This window comes from Monocercomonoides exilis, assembly GCF_001643675.1.
Source record: "Monocercomonoides exilis strain PA203 chromosome Unknown scaffold40-978991, whole genome shotgun sequence".
NCBI lineage: Eukaryota > Preaxostyla > Oxymonadida > Polymastigidae > Monocercomonoides > Monocercomonoides exilis.
In genome coordinates, this window is record NW_027150585.1 from 818,440 (window position 1) to 843,474 (window position 25,035).

General features: G+C 36.9%; 12 protein-coding genes across 12 annotated transcripts; 7 read left to right on the forward strand and 5 right to left on the reverse strand.

Annotated features, from left to right (window-relative positions):
- Window positions 1-514: 514 nt before the first annotated feature.
- On the forward strand, window positions 515-1,789 carry MONOS_8109 (uncharacterized protein; the record flags this gene model as incomplete). Its single annotated transcript, XM_067878493.1, has 1 exon — window positions 515-1,789. The coding sequence occupies one exon, from the start codon at window positions 515-517 to the stop codon at window positions 1,787-1,789; it is 1,275 nt and encodes a 424-aa protein (XP_067722837.1).
- Window positions 1,790-5,500: 3,711 nt separating this feature from the next.
- Window positions 5,501-6,031, forward strand: MONOS_8108 (uncharacterized protein; the record flags this gene model as incomplete). The annotated part of the gene is made up of 1 exon (XM_067878492.1): window positions 5,501-6,031. The coding sequence occupies one exon, from the start codon at window positions 5,501-5,503 to the stop codon at window positions 6,029-6,031; it is 531 nt and encodes a 176-aa protein (XP_067722838.1).
- A 1,521-nt stretch (window positions 6,032-7,552) lies between these two features.
- Window positions 7,553-7,885, forward strand: MONOS_8107 (uncharacterized protein; the record flags this gene model as incomplete). Its single annotated transcript, XM_067878491.1, has 1 exon — window positions 7,553-7,885. One exon carries the CDS (start codon window positions 7,553-7,555, stop codon window positions 7,883-7,885), a length of 333 nt encoding a protein of 110 aa, XP_067722839.1.
- A 2,546-nt stretch (window positions 7,886-10,431) lies between these two features.
- MONOS_8106 (uncharacterized protein) lies at window positions 10,432-10,695 on the reverse strand (the record flags this gene model as incomplete). Its single annotated transcript, XM_067878490.1, has 1 exon — window positions 10,432-10,695. The coding sequence occupies one exon, from the start codon at window positions 10,693-10,695 to the stop codon at window positions 10,432-10,434; it is 264 nt and encodes an 87-aa protein (XP_067722840.1).
- Window positions 10,696-10,916: 221 nt separating this feature from the next.
- Window positions 10,917-11,548, forward strand: MONOS_8105 (uncharacterized protein; the record flags this gene model as incomplete). The annotated part of the gene is made up of 2 exons (XM_067878489.1): window positions 10,917-11,109; window positions 11,361-11,548. The coding sequence occupies 2 exons, from the start codon at window positions 10,917-10,919 to the stop codon at window positions 11,546-11,548; spliced, it is 381 nt and encodes a 126-aa protein (XP_067722841.1).
- Window positions 11,549-11,631: 83 nt separating this feature from the next.
- On the forward strand, window positions 11,632-11,871 carry MONOS_17993 (uncharacterized protein; the record flags this gene model as incomplete). Its single annotated transcript, XM_067870969.1, has 1 exon — window positions 11,632-11,871. One exon carries the CDS (start codon window positions 11,632-11,634, stop codon window positions 11,869-11,871), a length of 240 nt encoding a protein of 79 aa, XP_067722842.1.
- A 195-nt stretch (window positions 11,872-12,066) lies between these two features.
- On the reverse strand, window positions 12,067-14,593 carry MONOS_8104 (putative Ubiquitin carboxyl-terminal hydrolase; the record flags this gene model as incomplete). Its single annotated transcript, XM_067878488.1, has 3 exons — window positions 12,067-12,983; window positions 13,027-13,390; window positions 13,511-14,593. The coding sequence occupies 3 exons, from the start codon at window positions 14,591-14,593 to the stop codon at window positions 12,067-12,069; spliced, it is 2,364 nt and encodes a 787-aa protein (XP_067722843.1).
- Window positions 14,594-14,738: 145 nt separating this feature from the next.
- MONOS_8103 (uncharacterized protein) lies at window positions 14,739-15,302 on the forward strand (the record flags this gene model as incomplete). The annotated part of the gene is made up of 1 exon (XM_067878487.1): window positions 14,739-15,302. The coding sequence occupies one exon, from the start codon at window positions 14,739-14,741 to the stop codon at window positions 15,300-15,302; it is 564 nt and encodes a 187-aa protein (XP_067722844.1).
- A 400-nt stretch (window positions 15,303-15,702) lies between these two features.
- MONOS_8102 (uncharacterized protein) lies at window positions 15,703-16,898 on the forward strand (the record flags this gene model as incomplete). Its single annotated transcript, XM_067878486.1, has 2 exons — window positions 15,703-15,885; window positions 16,302-16,898. The coding sequence occupies 2 exons, from the start codon at window positions 15,703-15,705 to the stop codon at window positions 16,896-16,898; spliced, it is 780 nt and encodes a 259-aa protein (XP_067722845.1).
- A 3,534-nt stretch (window positions 16,899-20,432) lies between these two features.
- MONOS_8101 (putative Protein tyrosine and serine/threonine kinase) lies at window positions 20,433-21,380 on the reverse strand (the record flags this gene model as incomplete). Its single annotated transcript, XM_067878485.1, has 1 exon — window positions 20,433-21,380. One exon carries the CDS (start codon window positions 21,378-21,380, stop codon window positions 20,433-20,435), a length of 948 nt encoding a protein of 315 aa, XP_067722846.1.
- Window positions 21,381-21,488: 108 nt separating this feature from the next.
- MONOS_8100 (uncharacterized protein) lies at window positions 21,489-22,304 on the reverse strand (the record flags this gene model as incomplete). Its single annotated transcript, XM_067878484.1, has 1 exon — window positions 21,489-22,304. One exon carries the CDS (start codon window positions 22,302-22,304, stop codon window positions 21,489-21,491), a length of 816 nt encoding a protein of 271 aa, XP_067722847.1.
- An 882-nt stretch (window positions 22,305-23,186) lies between these two features.
- On the reverse strand, window positions 23,187-23,744 carry MONOS_8099 (uncharacterized protein; the record flags this gene model as incomplete). The annotated part of the gene is made up of 1 exon (XM_067878481.1): window positions 23,187-23,744. One exon carries the CDS (start codon window positions 23,742-23,744, stop codon window positions 23,187-23,189), a length of 558 nt encoding a protein of 185 aa, XP_067722848.1.
- Window positions 23,745-25,035: the final 1,291 nt, after the last annotated feature.

The following is a 25,035-nucleotide window of genomic DNA, read 5'->3' on the forward strand; positions in this document are numbered from 1 at the left end:
ATTCTGCTCATGCCTTTATATGTATTTGCATATTTTAATTTCATTGATGTGTGATGCGATCAGGCGTTGCCAGAAGCGCTTGGGGAGCATGAAATATGGGACATGGAAGCACTGCTTTTTTTTTCTGGGCATTCCTGGAAGAAATTGGTAGAAATGGGCAACCGAAGAGTGTTTGGCAGAATGAGCCAGGCGGAAAAAACTGAAGAGAATGGGGAAAGAAATTTTTGTGGAATTTTTTTAACAAAAATCTTTTCGGAAGCAGCAGAAGAAGAGGCAGAAAAAGGTGAATTGAAACTTAATGCGATATTTTACGATATGGCGCCAAGAGGCATGGGGAAGAGAAGGAAAAGGAAGAACTTCTTTGAGAGAATCGCATTTCTCATCTTCAACGGAATTTCTCTCGTCACATTCCATTCCCCTTATATCCCTCTCCAAACTCACTTTTTTCAATATCTCAACAGCAAATGAGGCATGCTCACCTTCAACAACTACATTTTCACAAACCTCTTATTTTATGAACAGTTGCTCATTCACTTCTGTTTGTGATGCATATGATGGCGGGATTGTTCCTTCTCTGAACAGCCCCTTGGCTTCCTTATCTGTTTCGAACACATCATTCATTGGGTGTTGTCGAACAAGAAATGTTGTATGTGAAGGAAAAGCAGATGGAAAGTTGACTCCAGGAAGACAGAATGAAACGTTCAATGGAGCAAACTCATTCACTTGGTGTGAGTGGAACGGATCGAAGGCTAATGGAAGCAAAGATGATTATGCTGATGGAGTGTCAAGCGGAGGGGCTATTTATATGTACAATCTGGGGAATGGAGAGCTTTTTGTTTCACATTGTCTGTTTAATAATTGTTTTGCATACAGCCGGGGTGGGGGGATAATGTGCGCAAGCATAAAAGAAGTTAAAATAGAGAACAATTCATTTAATGCTTGCACCGCGCAAAATCAGCATGGAGGAGGAATGCTCATTTATACGATTTCAACATGTGTTCGGATCAGCGGATGTGAATTCCAGAATTGCACTGCAAACAGTCGCGGAGGAGGACTTTTTCTTGAAAATTTTCAGGTTTCGGGAACAGGATGTGCTGAAGCAGAAAATGGAGAAGGGGAGAGTGCGTGTGTGTTTGACTGCATTTTCACTTCATGCTCTCTTTCAAATTCTTATGGTGGGGGGATGTATTGCCAAAGTGTTCCATCTGCATTCAAAATGAGGATCCTCCAATTTATTTCTTGCTCAGCAGTGTCATATGGTGGAGGATTTTGGTTTAATCCAAGCCAATCAACAGCTCCAGGCGACAAGCTTTATTGCTATTTCTTCTTCTTCCACGATTGCAGCTGCAATGCCTCCACTCCATATGGACACGATGTGATGTATTACGATTATTACAATCTCTTCTCATCGGCTAACCCATTCTATGAATCATATACAACGAATAGCAATGATACGAGAGTGTGCCGTTATTATAAATCTGGAAGTTGGTATTATCAATATACAGAAAAGAAGGATTGGCTGAAGGAAGGGATGAAGGATCGGTATGTTGGGGTGGGTGGAAGTGACACAAACAATTTGTGTGGAATGAGTGAGGCAGCACCTTGCAAGACAGTGGGGCATGCGGTGGGGTCGAGCATGGCGCAGCTGAGCTCGACAATCACAGTGCTGGGTGGAAGGCATGTGAGCGAAGAGAAGACGATCAATGTTGGGGAAAAGAAGATTTCTGTTGTTGGGAGAGGGAAGGCAGTGAGTGTGATTGGGACAAATTCTCTCTCTCTTCGTCTTTGACAACGGAATAGGAAGTTCGTCGATAAATGTGTTTGCGATGTCTTTTTGAGTCGAAATATTTTTGCTGGCTGAAATAACTGCAAATCCCAAGTCTGATGGAGAGCGTCCAATAAAATCATTCGTATTTGTGCTGGCGCTGCCACTGATGCCAATAACTGCCTTTGAGATGAAAAAACAAAATTCTGCTGCATCCCCTCGTCTCCCGCTGCACCGCTCACAATATCCGTTTTCATTGCTCCCATCGCCTCCCCCGCCGTTTTGGCCCACCCAGGAACCCGGGTCTTAAAAAAATTCTTCTGCTGAGAAACATTCCCAGCTGCGCCCTGTTGAGAAATAAAATACGGAAAAAAGAGACATGCAGAAGGTGTAACACGCGAATGATTCCCTCGAGAGGCATACAAAATGGCACACATTCACCAGTTTGGAAAAAAAGATAACATAGCGAAAAGAAACAACACCACCCACTGACACCAGACTGCCTCACAATCCCACTCATACGGCCAATTCACAAGATTTTGCTGGTATAGCGCATTGAAAGAGGCATCACAAACATGTTCCATGTATAGGCGCAGCCATCTGGTAGATAAATCGCTGCCCCATTTCCCAGACACCCCAGAGGCTCAGCAGCCGATCCACATCAAAAATTGAGTAGCATCCCTCAGAGAGTCCAGTGCATTATGTCTGCTCCACGTTACAAATTCTTTTTCTACACGTTTTTCGTTTTTCATTTCAAATAACACATGTGCGCAATTCATTCATTGAACTTTTCCTGTTCTCTTTTTTAAACGAAAAAATATTTCAAAAATTGAGAAATGTAAATTTTTCATAGACAAAGCAAAACACGTGAACAATGCCATAATAGAGTTTTCCGTAAACTTCCAGCAAAATGCAGAATATGAAAAACTTGAGATGAATAAGATGGGTTCTGATTGGATTAGAACAAAAAAAGATGAAGAAATGAAAAAAGAAATAAATGAAGTGAATTTCAAATTCGAGAAAACAGACTTTGAAAGTTATCCAAAAAAAGACTAGACAATTGTTGAAAAAGTTTTTTTAATTGACTGTCATCCGTCCCAACGTCGCATCTTTCAAATAATTGTTTTCCTTCACCTTCCATCTTTTCTTGCAAAATTCCAATTTCGCCACACCCACTCTCTCATTGCAAACAATTTATTTCTTTCAAAGACAGCAATTATATCTATCTTTCATATTAATTGGGTGATTATTTTTGAAATCATATTTTTTCATTCAAAAATTTCGGTGCGAAATTATTTCTTGAATATCAGTAAAAAAAATTGAAAAGTGATAAGGCTTCATATAATCATTTTAATCTTTGATTGAACTAAAATGTTTGCATATAAAAACAATTATTACGCTTTTTTTTCTTTTTTAAAAAAAAATAACTTTCAAAAAATCAACAATCTTTGAAAAATCAACACCACGAAAAAATGTATGATTTCAAAAATAATCACCCAATTCAATGTTTATCACAGAATGAAAAAACAAAAATAATAAATGTTCCAATAATTATAATTTCATTGTCAACTGTTTTTCACAATAAATAAAACATTTTCCTTTGAAAATAGAGTCTTTCGATAATTTATTAAACGAAATATCCGTTATTTTGCTGAAACTATTGAATAATTCAGACATTAATTTTTATGTAAATAACATCATTGAAAACAATACATGCAAAAAGTCGATAATTCAAACAATAACTATATTATATCTTCTTTGAATATTGCATTGTGAAGTTGTCCTGAACTTTGCTAAGCCAAAAAATTGTGTTTTCAATTCTTTGTGATCTTCATGAAAATATTATGGGTTGCAAAAATCAAATATTTTTGTTCATTTTCAATGTCGAATTTCGATATTTCCCTCCTTGAATCGCTTTGTTTTATTATGTCGATTAACATCGTTATATTCAAATTTTAAAAAAAAATGCAAACGAAAGTTGTTCAATTTAAACTTAAGCCATTCATATCGAGAAGAATGGGAAAAAATTGGAGGAGCACGAAGTATTGGGAACGGAGTCGTCCTTGTTTGGAGAAGCAAAGCTACGAAGGAATCACTCAAGAAAACAGAAGTATTCAACCCTTTGGAGCATCAGAGTCAAAATGTCCAACAAGTCTTTTCAGAGTTGGTCAAGAAGCAACTTGAAACAAATATCATCAAGCTGATTCAGGAGAAGGATGTGAAGCATCCTAACCAAGTGTTTGTTATCAGAAAGAAAGACCGCGGCTGGAGGCAAATTGTGGATTGTCGAAGACTCAACAATGCAATCAAGACGATTTATTGCAAGCAAGAAGACCACAGAACAGTGGAGAAAATTATACAAGAAAAGGATTATACAGTCACATTGGACTTGAGCCAAGCTTCCTTTCTTAAAAAAAGTCAGCGAAGAATTATCTCCATCCCTTTCTTTCGTTTTCAAAAGAAAATACTGTGCTTTCCACGGAATTCTTTTCGGATGCAAAGACGCGCCTCGAACGTTCACAAAAGTGATAAGAAAAATTCTGAAATACTTGAGGGAGGAATGGAATGTGAGAACTATTGCGTTCCTAGACGATATTGTTCTTTTTCATCAATATTGACAGGAACTCAATAAATTGTGGAGAAAATCCTTTCGTTGTTCAACAAATTGGGACTATTGGTCAATCCAGAAAAATGTCATTTAATTCCAAGTCAGCAGTTCAAATTTTTGGGATTCCAATGGGATACCAATCGGTTTGTGGTACAGATGGAGGAATCGAAGAAAACCGAGCAGATGAAAGAGTGCAAAAAATGGAGGAGGATTGCCCAGTACAACAGAGTTGTTTCGATAAAGAAGTTTGCCTTGTTAACAGTGAAACTGAATGTGACCAGATTCGTGTTTCAAGAAGCCTCCATTATTTTGTCACAACTGTTCAAACTTCTGAACAAAGCTTTGAGTCTGAATGGATGGCAAGGAGAATTCCGCGTGAATGCATCGATAACAAATTGTTTCGGGAAGTGGAGCGAAAGGCTGAAAGAGAATTAACCAAGGAGATTGAATCCAGAGTTTCGACCAGAAGCTATTCCAACAATTGAAACATCAGGATATGCCATCGGAGCAACAGTGAAAGTTAACAATCAGATGCTGGACTTTTTCAAACCTCTTCCACTATCAATCAAAAACCAAAGTTTAAATCACAGAGAGCCATTCGCTTCAAATCAAGCCATCGCGCATTTCTCAAATTCCATTCGAAATCAAGAAATTAGAAATCTGCTTATTCGTTAAGACAACACAACATAAGTTCACAATCTGAATCGATGGGGAACTGATCCGAATCTCAAAACCTTTCAGAAAAAATTAAGGAATCAAATCCAAGGGCTGAAAGTTGTTGTGAAAGCTCAACATATTCCCGGAGAGAGAAACGTCAGAGCAGACAATTTATCGAGATTGGCAAAAGGAGGAGATTACAAAGTCGAACAAGAAGCACTCGAAGAGATCACCAATCAGCTTCAGATGCATATCACCTTCTGTGCCTAAACAACAATAGAAAACTCAAAATCAATGAGATGGTGCGGACCAGGAAGCAATTTAAGTCAATACCGGTTACAAATGTCTTGGAGAAACGAGACAGATCTTACGCATCCACCGGTTCCTTTGATTCCAGCAGTGATCCGAAAAGCCACGATAGAGAATGCTCGAGTTCTTCTTCTTCTCATTCTTGATTGGAAGGGTCAGATATGGGAACCTCTCCCGAACAACAAAAATCACATCTCTTGGACATGAAGGAGAACGAAGGAGATTATCAAGGAATGTGGATGGATGAAGCAAATGAATGCAACTCTTCATTCAGGAAGACTGAGGACATGCCCACCCAATCCATAACCGAAAAGGGAGAATCGTGTTGGAATGAGATTTTTGTATCAAGCGACATGTCACGTGAACTGGCCGAAGAGTGCAAAAATTGCGTGGCAAGTCCAACATGGATGGGATTCACTTATGTGTTTGCACATTTCAAAGACGGATGGCATCAGCTGAAATTCAAAGAAATCTCTTCAAAAATTACAGATTTCGCAAAAAAGATGCTTAAATGTGTTTGTCGCCTTGAAAAACAACGGAATGAAAGCTTCTTCATTGAGAATTGTCAGATCTGCCATTTCCTTCCTAACATCAGTATTATACGGAAAATCACTTGGAGAGAGCACCTTGATCTCAATTCTGTTCTGATCATTCAGGAGATCAGAATGCAGAAAGAAAAAGAGACAAGATGATATGTGGAATCCTCAACAACTCTTCACATATATAGAAACGATTGGACAGAACGAAAATTTGTCATTCTCACAGCTAACGAGGAAAACAATTTGTTTGTGTATGATGTTCTCTGCGTGCCGCTTCACAGAATTGGAAAGAATCAATCTTTAGGAATCAGAAATAGAAAAGCAATCAATAAACCTGAAAACATCACTGAAAACTGGACTTGAAAGAAGCAACATTGTTACCCCATTCCTCAGCAAGGAAAGTTTGATATGTCCAGCAACAGCCATAAAAGACATATGGAATCGAGTGAAAATTCACAATCCAAATTCCAATAAACTATTTCTGAGCTCTTCAACATATGATCCAATGAAGGCTCAAGCAATTAGAAAAGCAGTTAATGAAATGATGAAAGACTGAAGAATTCCTTTTCACTACTGCCCATACACTTTGAAACACATTTCGATATCAGCCTTTGCAATGGAGGGAACTTCAGTTGATCAGGTGGCAAATTTCGCAAGATAATCATCGAGAAGCAACACACAGATCAAACATTATTTCAAATCCAACATTTCAAATAATATGGCCCAGATTATTTTATCGAATCAGGAGACAGAAGAAAACAATTCAACAGCCATCCACAATTCCTCCATCATCAACTGCACCAGACGAAAAAGATTCCATTATTCCCATCAATCAACAATCTCGTTTGCCAGAAGGCCATGAAACAGAGAAAGCAAGGGAAGAGATCTCACAACCAGACAGTATAGAAGAACCAGATGATAATGAGTCTCAATCAATCCACGAAAACAATTAAATATCACGAACAATGAAAATAAGATAAACGAAAATGAAATCATTGAAGAAAAATTCTTCCAGTTTATTATTGGAACAAGATTACAGAGACGAAAGGAAATGATGGAAAGTGAAAATTCGGAAAGAAATCCACAATGCCCAATTACAACAAACTCTCAGATCGAAGAGAAGAAAGTGAATTTCATATTTTCTTTTTCAAAAAAAAATATTAATTATTTTTGATGAAAAAATTCTTAAAATGGGACAATATTTTTTTCCTTCATGAATTTCGTTCCATTCAGAATTTTCCAATATTTTTCTTTATTATTAAAAATTTCTTGATTTTCATGAATTGCAATGGAAGACTAATAAAAATAATATTGCAGAAGAAGTTAGGAACAAATCTCAGTTTCTTTCATGATTGCCAAAATTTCGTTTCATTCGAAAGTTTTCTATTTCAAAATTTTATTTATAATAATGAAGTTTGCAAAAAACAAACACACATTTTCATCTTCAGCTGATAACATTTCACACAATTCAATAAAAATTTTCATTTTAAAAAAGCTGCAAACTTCAGTTTGCGATGATGGATATTTTCCAAAAGAAAAATATGAAATTCAGAGGAACAAAATTATCTTATTGTTTCATTTCTTCAAACATTTACTAAATAATCTGAAATTTTCAACGATGTTTTTGAACAATATTTTGTGAAAAGATTATGAAACATTTTATGAAAGCTTGCAATGATATTTTCTTCTTCTTCTTCTTCTTCTTCTGAGTGTTCATGTGAATGTTCTGCTGAGGCAGATTATAAAACATGTGAACAAATGGAACTGAATGAAACAAACAAAAGAAAGAAAGAAAAAGACAATGAAGGAAAAGACAATGAAGAAAAAGACAATGAAGAAAAAGAAGGAAAAGAAGTTGAAAATGAAAGAGCATCCTGTTTGTCGCAGAGTGTGGGAAAAGTAAAGGGAAAGGACGAGCGTTTCTCTGGTTCATCGGGAGGAGTTGAAACTCTGATGAGGCTTGCGAGATTTTTTGTTGCGATGGAAGAGATGGAAGAGATGGGGTAGATGGGGGAGATGGGGGAGATGGGGGAGATGGGGTAGATGGGGGAGATGGGGGAGATGGGGGAGATGGGGGAGATGGAAGAGATGGAAGAGATGGGGGAGTCGGCAGAGTTGCAGCAGGATGTTTATCTGAAGAGGGACGGGCGCCACGACACAAATCTTGTTGGGGCAGCAGCTGAGACAATCAAGAGCCTTTGGAGCAGAATTGGTGAGTTTCGTTCGAGTTTAGAGGAATTCAAAAGGATAAATTTATAAACATTGATTGAAAGAAAGATGAAAGATCTCGTTGTGGTTGTATTTAACGTTTTATTTTATCTTTTTTTCTTATTATAAATTTAAAAAGTGATTTTTCGTTTGCGCGGGTTTTATTTTGATTTATTTATTTATTATGAGAAAAATGACCTTCCCTTATTCATTTTTTTCTTAAATATGGACTTATTTTCGACTTGCGGTAATATTCAATTCAATTTGATTTAATTTTAATTTTTGTTTTAGTTTAATTTGAATTTTAATTATTGTTTTTTGATTTGCTTTTCTTTGCTTTGCTTGCTGTTTGTATTGTTATTTTTCTTTTATATAATTTCCATTTACAACAAAACAGGGTCTTTTTATGAAATCTTGTTATTTGGATGAATATTTGAAAAAAAATAAACGAAATTATAATTTGTAACAAGACAGCTAATTTTAGCATTTTCACAACAACGAATTCACGAAATGAAGTGCCACTTATCTTCAATATCTTCAAAGAATACAAAGATCTGAATTCTGCTTTATTGAAATGTGTGAACCAAAAGCACAGTTTGAGGAAAGATATGGGTAATTACTTTTGTAATCAAATATATGTGTGTGTCATTATTTTTGAAATCAAACTTTTTTCGGTGTATTGATTTTTCAAAGATTGTTTGCCTTTGGGAAGAGATTTTGTATTCAAATGCTAAAATTATCACAACTGTTGCAAAAGAAAATGCATGATCTGAAATAAAAATAAAGAGGTCTTGAAAATGCCTGTTCACGTTTAAGTGTTCATTGGTTAATATTCAAAAGAAATTATCGAACCGAAATTCTTGAAAAAACAAATATGATTTCAAAAATAATCACACATATTTTCTTTTTCAAATAGAATTAAAACATAAATTCCAAATTGAGTCGGAATCAATCCAGAAAGATGAAGGTTTGACGTGATGTTTTGCAAGCAGTATTTATATTTTCACTCCTCAATGTTTGACAGACATCGTTAAAGAGGAACGGAAAACATCCAAACTTGCAAACTGTTGATTGCAGCATACGAAATAATTTCCTGTGAATTGTTCAAAAAAGAAGCTGTTCTCTTCATTCTGATTCAACTGATATTTTATTGAATTTCTTTCTTTCCTCCAAAATCCCATTTTCCCTTTTATATGCTGAGAAATAACCTTGCTGGAGTGTATCTCATGGAAAAGCCGTCTTCCTCCTTCTATTCCAAATCTCAGTTCAACTGAAATGAAAATGGCCTTGAATGCACAAATTTGATAACAACATCAAATCAAATGAATAAATTTCCTTTTGATGATGCACTCTCAATGAACTGAAGAACCTCCATCATTTCTGTTGGAGCTGAAATTCATCCTTTTCTTCATGGCACAAGATAATTTGGCAATTAATGCATTGGAGCCTTGATCTTCTGCAATACAACAAGCATGTTCTCCATTTTCATGAATTTTTCTTTTCTTTTGTTCAGACAATTTGTGATGATTTTCTGAATTTCATTTCTTTTCATCTTTCGCAACCCAATGATCCATTGACAGATGAGTTCAAAATGCAACAATCCGTAAAACATGTCAAACCATCAAAAATCATCTGTTCTTGTTTTCAAATTCATTCTTCTTCATAAAAAAACAACTAAAAACATCTTCCGTTCGCTCATTCAATCAGCCAGATTTCTTTTCCTCTTTGATAAAGTATTTGCTATTTATTCCATTGGTGAAAAAGATGTGATTCAAATAGTTAATGATTTTTTTAAATAAGGTGAGAAATTTTTTAAATTTATGAAAAAAATCATGTTTTGTTCCAAACTAATTCTGCACACATATCACAATGTGTATAACATTATTATTCAAAAAAAATTTTGCAACGAAATCCATAATAATAATTTATTTTTATATTTGAAAACAAGCGTGATATTTAAAGAAATAACAGAAAAAGACATGTTAAATGTGTGATTATGATTTTTGCCTTTGTATTTAAATGCGTTGAATGTGAATAGAAGTTTCATAGTATTGTCAATGCTTCGGGCACTGATTTCAAATGAACGGTAAATATTAACGCATAATTATTGTATCTGCTTTCGGATAACTTATGCATTCAAACGGAAAACTCTATGAGGACATCAAAACAAAAAGATTTACGAATACAAAAAATTTTCAGGAAGGATTTTTCAGAAGAAGACATATAATTATCTGTTTGGAAATAATCACCTTTATTCCTTCGTCTTATTGTTTCTCTTCATCATCTTTAACATTTTCATCATCAAAGCCAACACATCACCCAATTCATTCCTCCGCCCTCTCCAACTACAACACTTTAGCCACTATCATCGTCTGCGACTTCGCCTTTGTTTCTTCTCTTCTAGCACACTTCTGCGCCCCTGTCACTACTATCTTCTTTCCCTGCCTTCCATCGCTCTCTGAGATATCTGCCTTTGCTGAGGGCTCTTGTTCTTCACATGCCAGTTCAGCGCAACCATTGGATGTGTTTGTGGAGCATGTCTCGCTTCTTTCAACAGATAAGAAAAACGACAAAATAACATAGCTGCTAATGACACTTGGATGTCTCATAGTGTTGAATGGGCTTGTGCTGTTTGCAGTGGCGAAGATATCTTTTCGAAAGAAGAAGAAGGAGAAGAAGGAGAAGGAAGAGAAGAAGAAGAGGAAGAAGGTGAAGGTGAAGAAGAAGAAGAAGGAGGAGGAGGAGGAGGAGGAGGAGGAACATGAAGATAGAAATGTTGAAAAAATTGTGAAGTGATTTTCTGAAGGAAGAGGAAGAAAAGGGTTTTCGAATGAAAAAGGAAAAGAAGAATGAAAAGAAGAAGAAGGAGGAGGAGAAGAATGGGAAGGAGAAGGGGAAGGGGAAGGGGAAGGAGAATGAGAATGAGAAGGAGAAGAAGAAGATGATGATGATGAATATGCTTGTGTCACTGTGCATGTCACAACAGATAAATACACATCCATCCACTTTTCATTCATCTCTCTGTTTAGTGAACACAGCAACTCTCTTGACTTGAGGAGCAGCCAGCCAATCTCAATCCGTGTCAAAAACTTCTCCAAAAGCAAAAGATATGACCTCTGCTCAGCGACATCTGGACAAATGGTATAAAAATAGGACAAAGCGAGAGAACAAAGAGAAGCAAAGTGGCTGGGAGCTTTTGTGGAAGAAAGAAGAACATCACAAAATGACTGCGAAATGATCGAATTAAATGCATCTTCTTGTGAAATTGGTATAGATGGAAGCGAAATTGAGGAAAAGGATGAATCTGAAGCAAAAAGAGGTGTCGGCTTCGTTCCTTTCAAAATCATAAGAATAGAACGAGAAGCAGGCGCAGACGGAGAAGGGGCATCATACAGACAAGAAATAAGAGAGATCAACAACACCATTGCAGATTCACGTGGAAACGGATGCAGCTCATCCTGACAAGCACTGTTACTATCCAAAGGAGCAAGAGAATACAGCGACCTCACTGCATTTGTCCACTTTCCCGACTGTATTGACAGAGAATGGGAAAGAAAGTCCTGGCAGCACTGAGGGTAATTAGCAAGGAGGAGCAGCCAAGAGCAAACAGGAGACAGAAAGCAGGCAGCGCACAGGAAGGGGAACAGAGGGACGAATTGGATGGCTTTCTTCTGTTTGGAGGGCAGAAGATCTTGCAGCGATGTGAAGAAGAAGAAGAGCTGCTGGAGCAGAATGGAGAGGTGCTGCTGTTACAGAGAGGCATCTGTTTTGGACAAATACACTGAGACTGACTTCAGAACAGCAGAAAGGACGCAGAGGAGCGCGCGGAAAAAACACAGACGCAGCTGAGTGTCTTCGCAGCGGAAGAGAAATACCTTCGCAATCGACGGCGCACCTGCAATGTCTTCAGATTCCAGCTTGTTCAGCTCCACAGCAGTCATTGCATTCACTGCGGTGGATGCAGTTGAACTCTTATGGTTTCACTTTCTGGCAAGGCAGGCATCCCTCTCTTTTGCTTCTCCACTGAGGAACTCAGTTGTGATGTGCTTGATAAGTTTGAACGACAAGTCTGGCGAGCGGACAAGAATCTGCTCCAACTCCATGTTCAACTGCATAAACACAGCATTGTGCACAGAATGAGAGAACGAATAATGCAAAAAATGCACCCAGAAATTCATGAAGTCGCGAGAAAATGTCGGATCTGCCTTTGGCACATTCGGCACACGCAAAGTCAGAGAAGCTGAGGCAGATAAGGATGAAGATGATGAGCTTTTGCCAGCAAGTTTCGTTTCAATCAAAGATGAAACAGATGTTGCAGATGAAGCACCAGTTGAAGATAATCTGGGATTAGTGACTGTTGTTGCTGCTTTTTCCTCTTCAGCATATTGTTCGCATCCAAACTGCTCAAACAGCCTTCTCACAAACGTAAAGAATGTGTTTGAGAAGTTCTGTCTGTCTCTCACGATGCCCAACTGTCTCACCAACACTCTTTCATCCACACTGCTCATCCCATCTGAAGACGATTTCATTGGCGAATGCTCTGTCAAGGCAGAATCTGCGAACACATCTTCATTAAAAGGAGAACGCATCTTCAGCGGAGACGGGTGGGGTTGTGGAGGATGCATTGTAAAAAGAGGAAAAGAGCCAATTGCTTGTGATACAGTTGGAAACAGATGACTACACTTTGTCATTTCTTTCAGCTTTGCCTGCGGAATCTGGCTGAGCAGCTGGTGCTGAAGGCTCCAGTCGTCCACCGGCTGCTTCCGCTCGTAGATGAGGATGTATGCCGAGTACGGCTTGACCGTATCTGCCTCGCTCAGCAGGCCCAGGCGCTTGTACTTGAGGATCTCGGGATCGATCAGCGCGGTATCGTCCAGGAAGCTCCCGCCAAAGGCCTCTGCCTTTAGTGTCTCGATGGCAGGAGAAGGGAGCAGCCTAACTGTCGTCGTTGAACTCGTTCAACTGGTGCGGTGCATCTTTTTCTCGTGCAAATGAGATGTTGTATCCAGCATTGGCTGTGCCCGAGTGGTTGATGATGCCCTGAAGACGGTATTTGTTGTAGCTCTCCGGACGCAACTTGTCTTTGCTTTCGTTGTTATGCAGCACCTGCAGATTCTTCAGATTCTCTTTGCGTCCAATCTTTTCCAACATGATTGCTGTGTCAGCTTTGGATAACCGCTTCATACTGCTTCGTTTTTCTTCCCTCACCTGTATCGCCTCCCACGTAAATGGTTCGAGATCCAATTCCTCCTCATTGGGGAACTTAAACTTGTCGTTGATCTTCACCCTGTTCCCCGTCAGCGGCTATTAGTCAAAACGCCTGAGGAAAATAATGAGTATATTCAGCAGGTCTCTCAGAGCTGTTCGGTTGATCGCATCAGCTATGCGACACTTGCCACACTCTTCGCATTCGTAATTCCCAACCTTCGATCCAACCAAAATCGACACCAATGACTCCACCAGACTCTTCTTCCCTTTAACTTCCACCTCGAGCGCATAGAATCCATCCGAATGCCATCGCTCGTGCCCGCATCTGCAGACATGCAGGTTCATCGTGCGGTCCTTCAGAAAGCGCCGGACAAAGTTTGGAGCTGCCACCGCGTCCAAATGCATTTCCACCTTGTCCACAAGACACATGAAAAACTCGTGGATGTCACAATGCACGCCATTCACAACTTGCTTCCTGTCCTGGTCGAGATATACCTCCAGAAACTGCTCAGCATCAATGAACTCCTTCCTGCTCGGGTTGTCCTGCAGCTCCCAGAAGAGATAGCGTACTGCTCTCCACACAGCGCTGTTCTGCACTTTCTCCTCCTCTGTCACGCTGCGCAGCCGCATCTCTGCCATCTTCGCCTCCAGCTCGTCTGGTGGGCGTGTGCTTGTTTCTTTGCTCTTCTGCCACTCACTCAGCACATCCGCATGTGAAGGTCTTGCCAGCTTCTCCAGGGCGCTTCCTTGAAACTGCTCGCCTTCCCACAGAAGAAGCGTGGAGCGTGGCTGTGTGTGCATAAACAGCTGCACAAACAGAGAGTTCATGGAGCACAGTGTGCCTGGATTCACAATCCCTCTGTATTTAACCTCTTCGCTTTTTTCAACTTTCTTCTCCTTCTTGTATGACTTAGCAATCAACTCGGCGGGTGTGAAGTGGAAAGACGGGTACGTGTCCTTGTCGTTCATCGTCTGCGTCTCGTTCAAAAGATGCAACAGAAGCTCTGTGTTTGCCTCATTCCCGCTGCACAGCGCAGCAACCAGACTCAAAATGGCCTTTCTGCTCTCTTCATCTTCTATAAAATGGCTCTGAATGAGTTCCACTTCTGAGTTGCCACGTGAATGCGACAAAGTCAGCTTCCTCTGCGAATCGAATCGTGCAATGTTTGAGGGCAGATATGAAGAAGAAGAAGAAACAGAAACAGAGGGACTGCGCATCATCTCTTTCCCAGCCATTCCTGGTGATGAAGCACCCGTTGAAGCAGCAACAGCATCGAATCCAGCCACCAGCTTGTCCATTCACAGATAATGAAAGAGCATCAGCCCAAAGCACTTCTCAGGCAGCTTCAAGCCAACTTCTGTTTTGATCCATCTTTCCAGTTTCCTCAAATTATTTTCTGTTGTCCGGTTGCATGCGCAATGAAGCTGAGAAAGCTCGTTCAGAATGACTCTCAGAGCCACTGAGACAGGCAGAAGAGACAGCTGGCGCTTCTTTGTGAGATTGTTCAGAGAAGACAATGAAGAGGAAGGGAATGGGGCAGAGGAAGAAGAAGGTGATGCTCCTGACAATTCATTGATGTTCTTATCATCATCATCATCATCACCTCCCACTAACAGACACCTCGGAACATCCATAATCACATCTGCCTTGTATTTAATGACAGCTCCAAGAGACTTAGCCACACTTGCTGGTGTCATCCCTGGCCACTTCGTGTTAATTTCACTGTTGTTCAGTGCAGAATTCAGCAGTTCAAAGAGCGAAGAGAACAAGACAGCATCGTGGCGCTTCTACATTCTCCGAGGCAAATATGGCCTGCCGAGAACGATGGAGGCAGAGGAGATGTCCAGGAAGGAGGAGAGGAGAGAGACAAGAAGCGTATCGTGTGGTGTGGAAGGGGAGCTGAAAGGTGAAAGAGCGAAAAGAGAATTGAAGAATGAAGAAGAAGAAGGAGAAGAAAAAGGCAGTGTAACAATGGTATTTAGAAAAGCAGAAGTGGAAAGTGGCTGAATGACATCAGCTGCATCTGCAACAGCGCAGAAGAAGAGAAGGAGAAATGTCTGGAAGGCGCTTAAAAGCAGAAGAGGAAGGACAGAAGAGGAGAAAGAGTGGATCATTACGATGAGCAAAGCAAACAGTTGCTGAAGGGTTTCTTCTTCGCTTTCTGAGTAAGATGGAAGAGTTTCAGTAGAAACAGAGTTGGGCTGCTGAGAGGAATGGCCGAAGGAGGAGGATGAGGATAATGAGGAGGAGGATGATGAGACAAAATGTGAAAATGAGTCATTCGAAGAGAAGCTGACAAAAACTCTAGCCACATCCAGATAAGATTCAATGAGTGCTGTTGATGAAACATCTGGTCTCTTCACCAAGGAACAACCAGGAGCTGATGTAGAAGAAGAAGAAGAAGGAAATGGCAGAAGATCGAAAGTTTCCTCGAAAGGAGAGAGAAGCACACAGAGCAGAGCGAAAAGCGCGCGAAAGAGAGAAAAAGAAGATGGAATTTGCGATGGACATTGACAACACACTCGCAAAAGAGGCACAGATGATAGTGATGACAGAGAGCCCGCTTCTTGTCCGCATTCTGATGCAGCTGGTGAATCAATATGGAAAAATCTAGATGATCTCCCCAAAGAAGAAGGAGGGTGTGGCCAGAGAGATAAGCAAAGCGGCTATTTCGTTTGAGACGGAAAAGAAAAGCGAGCTATCTCAAATAGAAAGCGGATCAATGCAATCTATTTCGTCTGTCTCTCGTTCGTTTGATTCGCAAACTTCTTCAAGTCCCAGGCAGCCTCCATCATCTTCAACGCAAATGTCGAATTATTTATCTCATTCTTCATCATTTTAACATTTTTCCTCGTCTTCTCCACTTCTTGCTTCTTTATTTCTTTCAACTGCTTCAACTCCTTCCTCTTCATCCCGGACATCACCTTCAGATGGAATATCTCCAACTTCTCAGGATTTTGCGTCTCCACCCTGAGACAAAATACACCAATTATTTATCAAATTCAGTCGGCACCTCGTTCGAGTTCCTATTCCAAATGCCAAGGATTTTCTCATTCATCAGGAGGAGCAAATGCTCATTCATCGCTGGACTACTCGACTTCATTCGGGATGTCTTATCTTCTTTTCCCACCGACTGGGCCACTTCCAATTTCCAAGCAGATCCCCTCAAATCGATACAATCGACATCTACAAGGATCATCTTCACAGAGCGTGTCTGTTGGGAATGTTGTGCCGCTGGGTGCGTCTTCTGCATCATCTGTTTCATCTGCCTCTGTGGCTGAGCAGATTCCGTCTGTGATGCCCATCGCAGGCGTTGCTGGAAACCCTTCACTGACAGACTTCACCATTCTTCTAACACAAATGAAGCAAGCTTTCCTGCCTCCTCCATATCCCCTTCAAATAGAACCATTCTTTTCACCTTCTGAGCTATTCCATAACGTAAATCACTCATCACGCTCGACCTCTTCTGCTTTTCATCCTATTCCTCAACGCCCTCTTCTTCTTCATAATCATCATATTCCTCCACATCATCATCTCATCCACCAAATGAAGGCATTTTTCTTTCGAGTTCTCAGAAAACGTCTCATCCAGCTGGAGATCTAACTGATTAGAACATCCAAAAATCATCTGCTTTCTGTTGTTTGTCTTCATCTGCAGCATCTGAATATAAAAGCGTAAATAATTATTATAATAATAACTGTTATAACATTAGCAACAAGCAGACTTCATCAACCGAAATGAGCAAAGGAAGGGAAACAGAAGCTGATGGCAACGCGACACTCAAATCATCAGCATGAACACTACACTATCATCTCGTGATGTTTGATCCACTTCACAAGAATCTTCTTCTTCTTCTTCTTCCTTCTAACTTTCTTTATTGCCTTCTATACAACCTGCCTCAACATTTCATGATGCCCAATCCCTTTACAGTTTCATTTTGAATCGAAGTGAATTGATTAACGTGTCCAATTGCTTATATATGATGATATTCAAACTTTATCGAAAAAAAGGATGAAAATAAAAAGGAAATACAAATGATTCACAAATCAAAAGTGTGTTTTTTTTTCATTGTATTTATTTTTTGATTAACATTAATTATTTTGTTTTCCATAATTTTTTCCTATCTATAGTTTGATGATTGGAAACTTTATTGACTTGCCTCGTGCAAGCAAAACTCGAAAAGCCGATAAAGTTTTGGAAGCTTTGGAGTCCGCTGCTCCATCCGACCCTATGGGGTGTTTTCTTTATTTTATTTTTCGCTACAAAAAAAGAAAGCCTTTCCAAGAGGCAATCCAGACCCGCTTTGAAGGTTTTTTTTTATTTTTATTATCATTTAAACACAAAGCGAATAAAATTTTATTTTTAATGTTATTATTATTTTTATTATTATTCGTTAAAAGAAAAAATTGAAAGTTCAATTCAAAATATCGGTGAAGTGCGGAAAAGAAGCCTCTTGGACCTTCGTGTTGAGCTTCTTCGTTGCGTTTCTTCGTCTTTTTCAATTGCGGAATTAAACAAAAACGGCTGGGGCATAACTCCCGGTGAATATTTCTATTCACGGGAGAAAAACAAAGCCCCAGCACCATCTTAAAAATCATTAATTTATTACAGCGAAACAGAATTAAAAAGTTTTTTTATTATTCTTTATTTTTTTGATTATTTTTCTTTCATTTTTCATTTAAAAAAATTTTTTTGTGAATTATAAAATGAAATATGTTTTTTTGAATGATTTTTATTTATTTTTTAGATGAAAAAGAGTTTCGAACCGCAGAAAGCTGACTTTGAAGCCATAGCTCTTGCATCTGCGAAAACTCGAGACGCAAAAAAACAAGTTTGATTTTAGTTTAAATTTTTTTTCTTTAAGTTTTTAGTTTGAAAATTTCTCTTAATTACTGGTGTTGAATTAATTTATAAAATATCAGATTTCGCAACAAATGAAAAAAAGCCAGAAGATATTGCGAAGCGATTGAGCAATACAGTGTGTTATGAAATAAATTCAAAAAAAAGAAGAATTAGAAAAAGAAAATATAGAAAATAAAAAACAAAATAAACAATTAAAATAAAAATTAATAAATAATAATAATTAATACAAAAAAGTGAAACAAATATTTATTAAAATCATTGAATTTAAAAAAGCAAATATGAAAATATAAATTCATTCAAATAAAAACATAACAATACATCATCAACTTTTATCTATTAAAGCTCAAAGGCTGCATCGTTGTGTGATGGGGGGAATATTGGAATATTGACAAATACAAAAACAAATTTCATCATAAATGATTTTTTCAATAAAATAGAAATGAATAAAAAAAAGATAGAAAAGAAAAATATTAAAAAAAATGAAGAAAAAGAGAAAAATGAAGAATATGAAAATAAAGAAAAAAATGAACATAATCTTCAACAAAAAAATGATAAAAAAAATATGCACATATAGATAATTAATAGGCCTGGTTGACGGATTGAAAAACTGACGGTTGCGTCAGTCAGTGGAATATTTTCACGTCAATTGGCCTTTTTTCTCTCTCTTTTGATTTTTGAGGCAATAAACACAAATTTTATTGAATAAAAATATTAATTATTTAAAAAAATAGCCATGCAATGTTTTTCTTTTTTCAACAAAAGAAAGAAAATATTATGAACCACAATTCGAATAAAACTGATTCTGAGAAATATCTTTTTGCAAAAACACGCTTACAGTCAATGATAGCTGATTGGTTTGCATATTGTTGTATTTTGCTATTATCTGTAAATGTTCTTCTTTCAGGCAATCCAGTGGAAATTTTCGAAAATAAACAAAAAGTGGAACATCTTGTTCATCTGAATGAATATCGAGTTTTTTCTTCAAATTCAAGAAGAAAGTTCACAGGATGAAGAAACTTGGAAGTGAAAACTGAGAATCAGATGATGAAACATTAGAAAAAGGAAGGAATAATGAAATTGATAAAGAAAACAGTTGCCAATGGATGAAAAACAGAAAATTTGCTTATAGAAATGTTTTGAAGGTTTGATATTGTTATTTTTTTGAAGTGATTATAATTATTTTATTCAGGATTCTGAAAGAGAGAAGGAGTGGATGGCTTTGAAGAAGAAGAAAAGCGAAGAAGAAAAATGAAATGAAGATTGATGAAATGAAAGTTAAATCGAAGATGCCTTCCATTGGGCTTTGGCGAAGAATTATTTTTGAGGAAAGATGATTTTTTTTGTGAAAGAAGGGGAAGTGAAAGAAGAAGGCATGGTATGAAAAAGGGAACGCTCAATTTTTCATATTTTTGGCATAGGTGTATTTAAGGTCCATTTCCAATCCTTGTTAATTCTATAAATCATTGTGATAAACAAAAAGAAGATTTAATAATAAAACATTTGTATGGACTAGAATTTTGAAATTCGTTTTGTTCCTTGAGAAAAAACGATTTTTTAAATCACCCATAAATAAGAGTATTATTTCAAATTTTTGATAAAAATTGATAATTTCGAAATAATAAGTGGATAAAAGGTTGTTAATTATTATATACTCTTATTATATTGATGATTTTTCAATAAATAAAACATTTTGAAAAATAAATTAAAACAAGAAAATTATTTGATCTATCCCACAATTATATTTTTAATAACCAAAAAAGAAGACCTTGCTTTTTCTCATCATGCAATAAACACCCGTTAATGACCATTAGAGAAATATTAAATATGTATTTTATAATAAAATGTGTAATTAATGATTGTTTGTATTTTATTCATTTATGTTTATAAACAAATTATAATTTCAGTAATAAATGAAATATATAAGATGTTTAATCAATTGTGTTTTTGAATATTGTTATATATATTTGTTGATATTATTTAAATGAAAAAAATCTCATTTTATTCGTCAACAGAACTTTATGCAGTTGTTTTTTCATTTCACAAATCATTTCGAAATTCGTTTGTTCAATTTTCAAGAGAAATGAAAAAATAGCGTTAACATTCACTCAACGGTATTTCATTCGCAGTGATCATCAACTGCAATTTTTGAAAAATGTTATAAACTTTGATTTATTGATGGATAAAATAAAACAGCACAACTTTCATAAAAATTTCAAAAAATTGAAAAACAAACATCATTTAAAATTCTCAACAATTGATGAATTGATTAAACTATCAATATTCGTAAGAATAAGAATTTGATATCATTTCCGTCAACAATTGAATCACTTCTGCCAATTTGGGTCTGTCATTCGGCTTATCTGCCCACGTCTTCTCCATCAGCTCAACCATTTCTTCTCCTTCGATTCCTTCTGTCAGCAGTCGCACCCCATCCCTCATCATCTCCTGCGCTTCTTCTGCATCATACTCGCTCAAGGGTACTTCGCCTGTTGTCATCTCATGGAGAATCAGTCCAAGTGCGAAAACAACTGCCTTTTCTATTCTCTCTTCTTCATTTCCCACTTCTGGTTCTTTCCATCGCTTCATTTCTTCCTTCTGATTTTCATCTTCCAATTCCTCTGTCAACAAGTATATTTCATTTTCGTTTCCTTCCCCAATAAAGATTGAATATGGACACAATCGTTTCCCCATCATTTCCACTCTTTCATCATCAACCGAAATCAAATGCTCAAAAAGTCCTGCAACTGCCAAAACCACTTCCTTCCCATCAACAACATCCATCGCTCTTGTTCCTAATGTAAAATTACCTTGAACTGAATGAATCACTGAGTGCAATGTTTTGATGTTCTTTTTCTCCTTCTCTCGAAATGGCTTCTTTGCTGATATAATATTGAATGAATGAGATTGAGGTATTCCAGAAACAGAAGCGTCCTCAGTCAATGGCAATGGAGATTCCAAATCTGGCAGATCATTTTCATTTAGAATGTCATCGGTCATTAATGGAGGCTCTGGAAGATCTTCTTCATCATTGTCAATGAGAAGTGGAATTTGGCTCGTCATTCCTTCCAGCAATGTTGATGGAATGTCACTCATCTCAAAGCTTCCTCCATTGTTTTCCCTTCTTCTCCTCTCAATCTTCCCCATTATCTCCTCGTTTTCCAATCTCTCTTTCTCAACTTTCTTTTCTGATTCTCTCAGTTTCTTTCGCTGAACCACAGCCATCACAACAATTACGAACAATAGAATGATTACAACTACAACACAGCCAATAAAGGCAAATTAACTCCATTCAAATTTGTCCTCTCCTTTTGAGATTCTTTCATCTCCCTTTTATTCAGATTCACTTGTATTCTTCAGAATGAATGACTGAGTTGATGAAGGAGATTCTGCATTTCCAAATAAAATATGCACACTCACCTCAACATCATTTCCACAATTGCTGATCAAATCTTTTCCCACACTTCCTTCAACTTTTCTTTCTGATAGAAATTCATTTGAATCAAAATCGTGTTTTTCAATCTCTTTCTCTTCTCCAAAACTCTTCACAACTGAGAATGACAGATTGCATGGAACAAAAAGCATTCCTTTGAATATCAATTTCATTCTATCTGTCTCTTCTTTTGCCTCCACACTTTCCAGTACAGGAATGAAGAATGATGAATCTCTTTCTGAAGCAATCCCTTCAAAACTGCACCCATCATTCAACATCCAAAGAAAAGTGTCATCCTTTAATCCATCTCCTCCTTTCAAACTCATCACATTCAATGTTCCTGAGCTTGAACAGATGATATTTCTTCTCGATGATGGATATCCTTCAATCGATGGATTATTGTTTATAAACTCTCCTTTCTCAATTATCGCATTTCCTCCACTTATTGATATTCCACCTTCTGGTGAATTCGAGATTGTTGTGTCTTTCATCATCACAAAACTCTTCACAACATCCACAAGAGATCCATCCCATCTGCACATCTCTTCTTCCTCTTCATTCAAATATTCCTCGCGTCTTTCCTTTGAACTTCCATCAAAAATGCAACTGTCCATTTTCGGATTTGTGCAATTCTCCACTTTCATCAATTTCCCTTTTTTGGTCTTTGAACCGACTCCACCTATTGTGCAATTTGAAAATTGCATCGTCTTTTTCATTGACAAGCAAGATATTAATGTTTCTTCATTTCCTTCAACTGTGATATTTTCTGAGTTGAAATTCTTGATTGTTAATTTTCCACATTCATGAATAATTATTAGAGAAGTTTCAATTGTTGAATTGCAAATCGATAGTGAATCGATTACTAATGCAAGTTGTGAAGAAAAATGTAATGCAGATTCTTGAAGAATGAGATTTGATATTGTGCATCCATCAAGTTGTAATTCTCCTTTTTCCATTTGAATAATGTGAAATGGAATATTTGCATCCACAACTTTTCCATCTTCTATTAATGCTTTGATGTGAATGAGCAATTCACCACTTCAAGAATCCCTCCCACTGGTGATATCAATGATTCATGTGTGGAGGTGAAATTTGATTCAAACACAAAGTTCACTCTCACCAATGAAACTGTTCCTGTTGTTGAAACCAATATCTCTCTTGTTCTTTCAATCCCTGTTTCCACCTCAACTTCACACAATCCTCTGCTCTTCGAACTCAAACTCATCTTCTCCCAAATTGATCTCTCCGCCAATCATGCTCTTTGCCGCAATGAACATCAGACGAACAGATTTTGATATAAGATGCACCAGGCCATGATATATCGAATAACAAGGAAACGCATAACTTCCACACCACAATGTGTAATGTCCATCTGCAGATACAGACACAACTATCCACTTCAAAAAAACGAGAAAAACTCGCAGATCCATTTCTTCATATTTTCCATCCTCCCCAACAAATGCATTTCCATCATCCTTGTAATATGTGCAATCAAATGCAAAACGCTCTGTATTCACACTGTTCACCAGATTGCTGCTCTTCACAAACATGTTCTTCCCAACTGTTGCTGAGCATCCAAAAAATGATATCGATGAAAGCTAAAATGCTTCTTCATTCAGAATGAAATCCAGATATATCCCTCCTCCTTTTCCTCCCTCACTTCCGTTCTCACAAACACATCCAGCAAATGAACTATTTTCAAGTGCAACATATCCAACTTCGCTCAATGCTATTTTCAGAGCTCCTCCTTCTTTGCTCTTCTCTGACAATGCCCCATCAATTCTGCTTCCATTCATCGCCATCCCAATTCCCAAACTGCCTCCAAATACTGCTGCCTCTGTTCCTTCATCAATTTCCAATCCTTCCAGTGAGCAATCCAACAACTTTACTTTGTATTCCTGTTCATTCATATTTGCTGAGGAAAGAGAGAATGAAAACAACAATACTACTAATTTTTCTTCTGAAATCGTGACAGAATCCAATTCAACCATCTTTCCTGTCAATTTAATCAAGAAAAATCCAATTGTGTTTTGCTTTCCTCCAACCACATTCATAGCGCAGTTCTTCATGTGCAACTCGCCATTATGAGTGTTTGATTCGATCACTGATGTGATTGTTCTGTAAAAACTTGATGGATTAACAATCTCAACGTACATCATTTCTTTTTAACCTTGCGCTTCTTTTGCTTATTTTCACTCAAATCGGCTATATCACTTAACATTTAACTATTTTCAAAAAAAAATAAATAATATTTTATGAGTTTTGTCAAAAATTTTAATGAAACGGTGTTTATTATTGATTAAAATGTTTCGCACACTTTATAAGAGCTTCTATATTCATTTTCAACATGGTCTAAATAGGATATCCAACCGCTGCACAAAAGTTTTCATCCAAAAAATCATAAACAAAAATCATAAAAATTTGAACGATACATTGATAACAATTCATCGCACACTTTTAAACTACATTTATATATATGATTTGTTTTATGTTCGAAAGCGAGGGTTCAATTCTTGACGAAAGAAAGCAAATTCCAAATTTAAGGATTTTAAAAATATAATTGTGGGATTGATCAAAATATTTAAATTTTTCAATTTATTTTTTTTAAATGTTTTATTTTTTGAAAAATCATTAATGTAATAAGAGTATATAATAATTAACAACCTTTTATCCACTTATTATTTCGAAATTATCAATTTTTATCAAAAATTTGAAATAATACTCTTATTTATGGGTGATTTAAAAAATCGTTTTTTCTCAAGGAACAAAACGAATTTCAAAATTCTAGTCCATACAAATGGGTCATTCTTTTTGAAAAGTCGCAAACATTTAACTGATCTGAAAAAGAGATCGAAAATGATCAAAAAATGTTGATCATTCCGTTCCCATTATTGCTAAAAAAATATTATCTTTTGCTATTTATTTCCCTTATCACTGAGAAATGTTTCATAAATCTGATGATGTCATATCGAACGTTAATTATTTAATAGAATACGCTTTTGTTAGATCTTCTTTCGAGCTATTTAAATCAAACATGTAATATGTTCATATATCTTCATTTTCATTTCATTCGTTTCAATTCACGTTTTTATATTCTGACAAATAACAATATTTTAACATTTCTTTTTGTTATTAGCAAATTAGATATTAATATCTATCTTCCAATATTATTATTTTAGAAAGTGATAAAAAGCAAAAATACATCAAAACAAAATGCACAACAATTGAAAATCATTCAAACAGTTGTTCTCATTGAGAACAAATAAATGTTTTTTTTATAAAATAAAGAGGCATTTCTACAAATTAAACACAGAAAAGCGTAATCATGAAAAGTTCGAAAAAACATGTTTTTCATTTTTATTGTTTAAAAATGAATAGTGTTCTTTGATTCTTTCATTTTCTTATAAATCTTTTCATTCCTCAGCTGTCACATTCTATTTCGATACA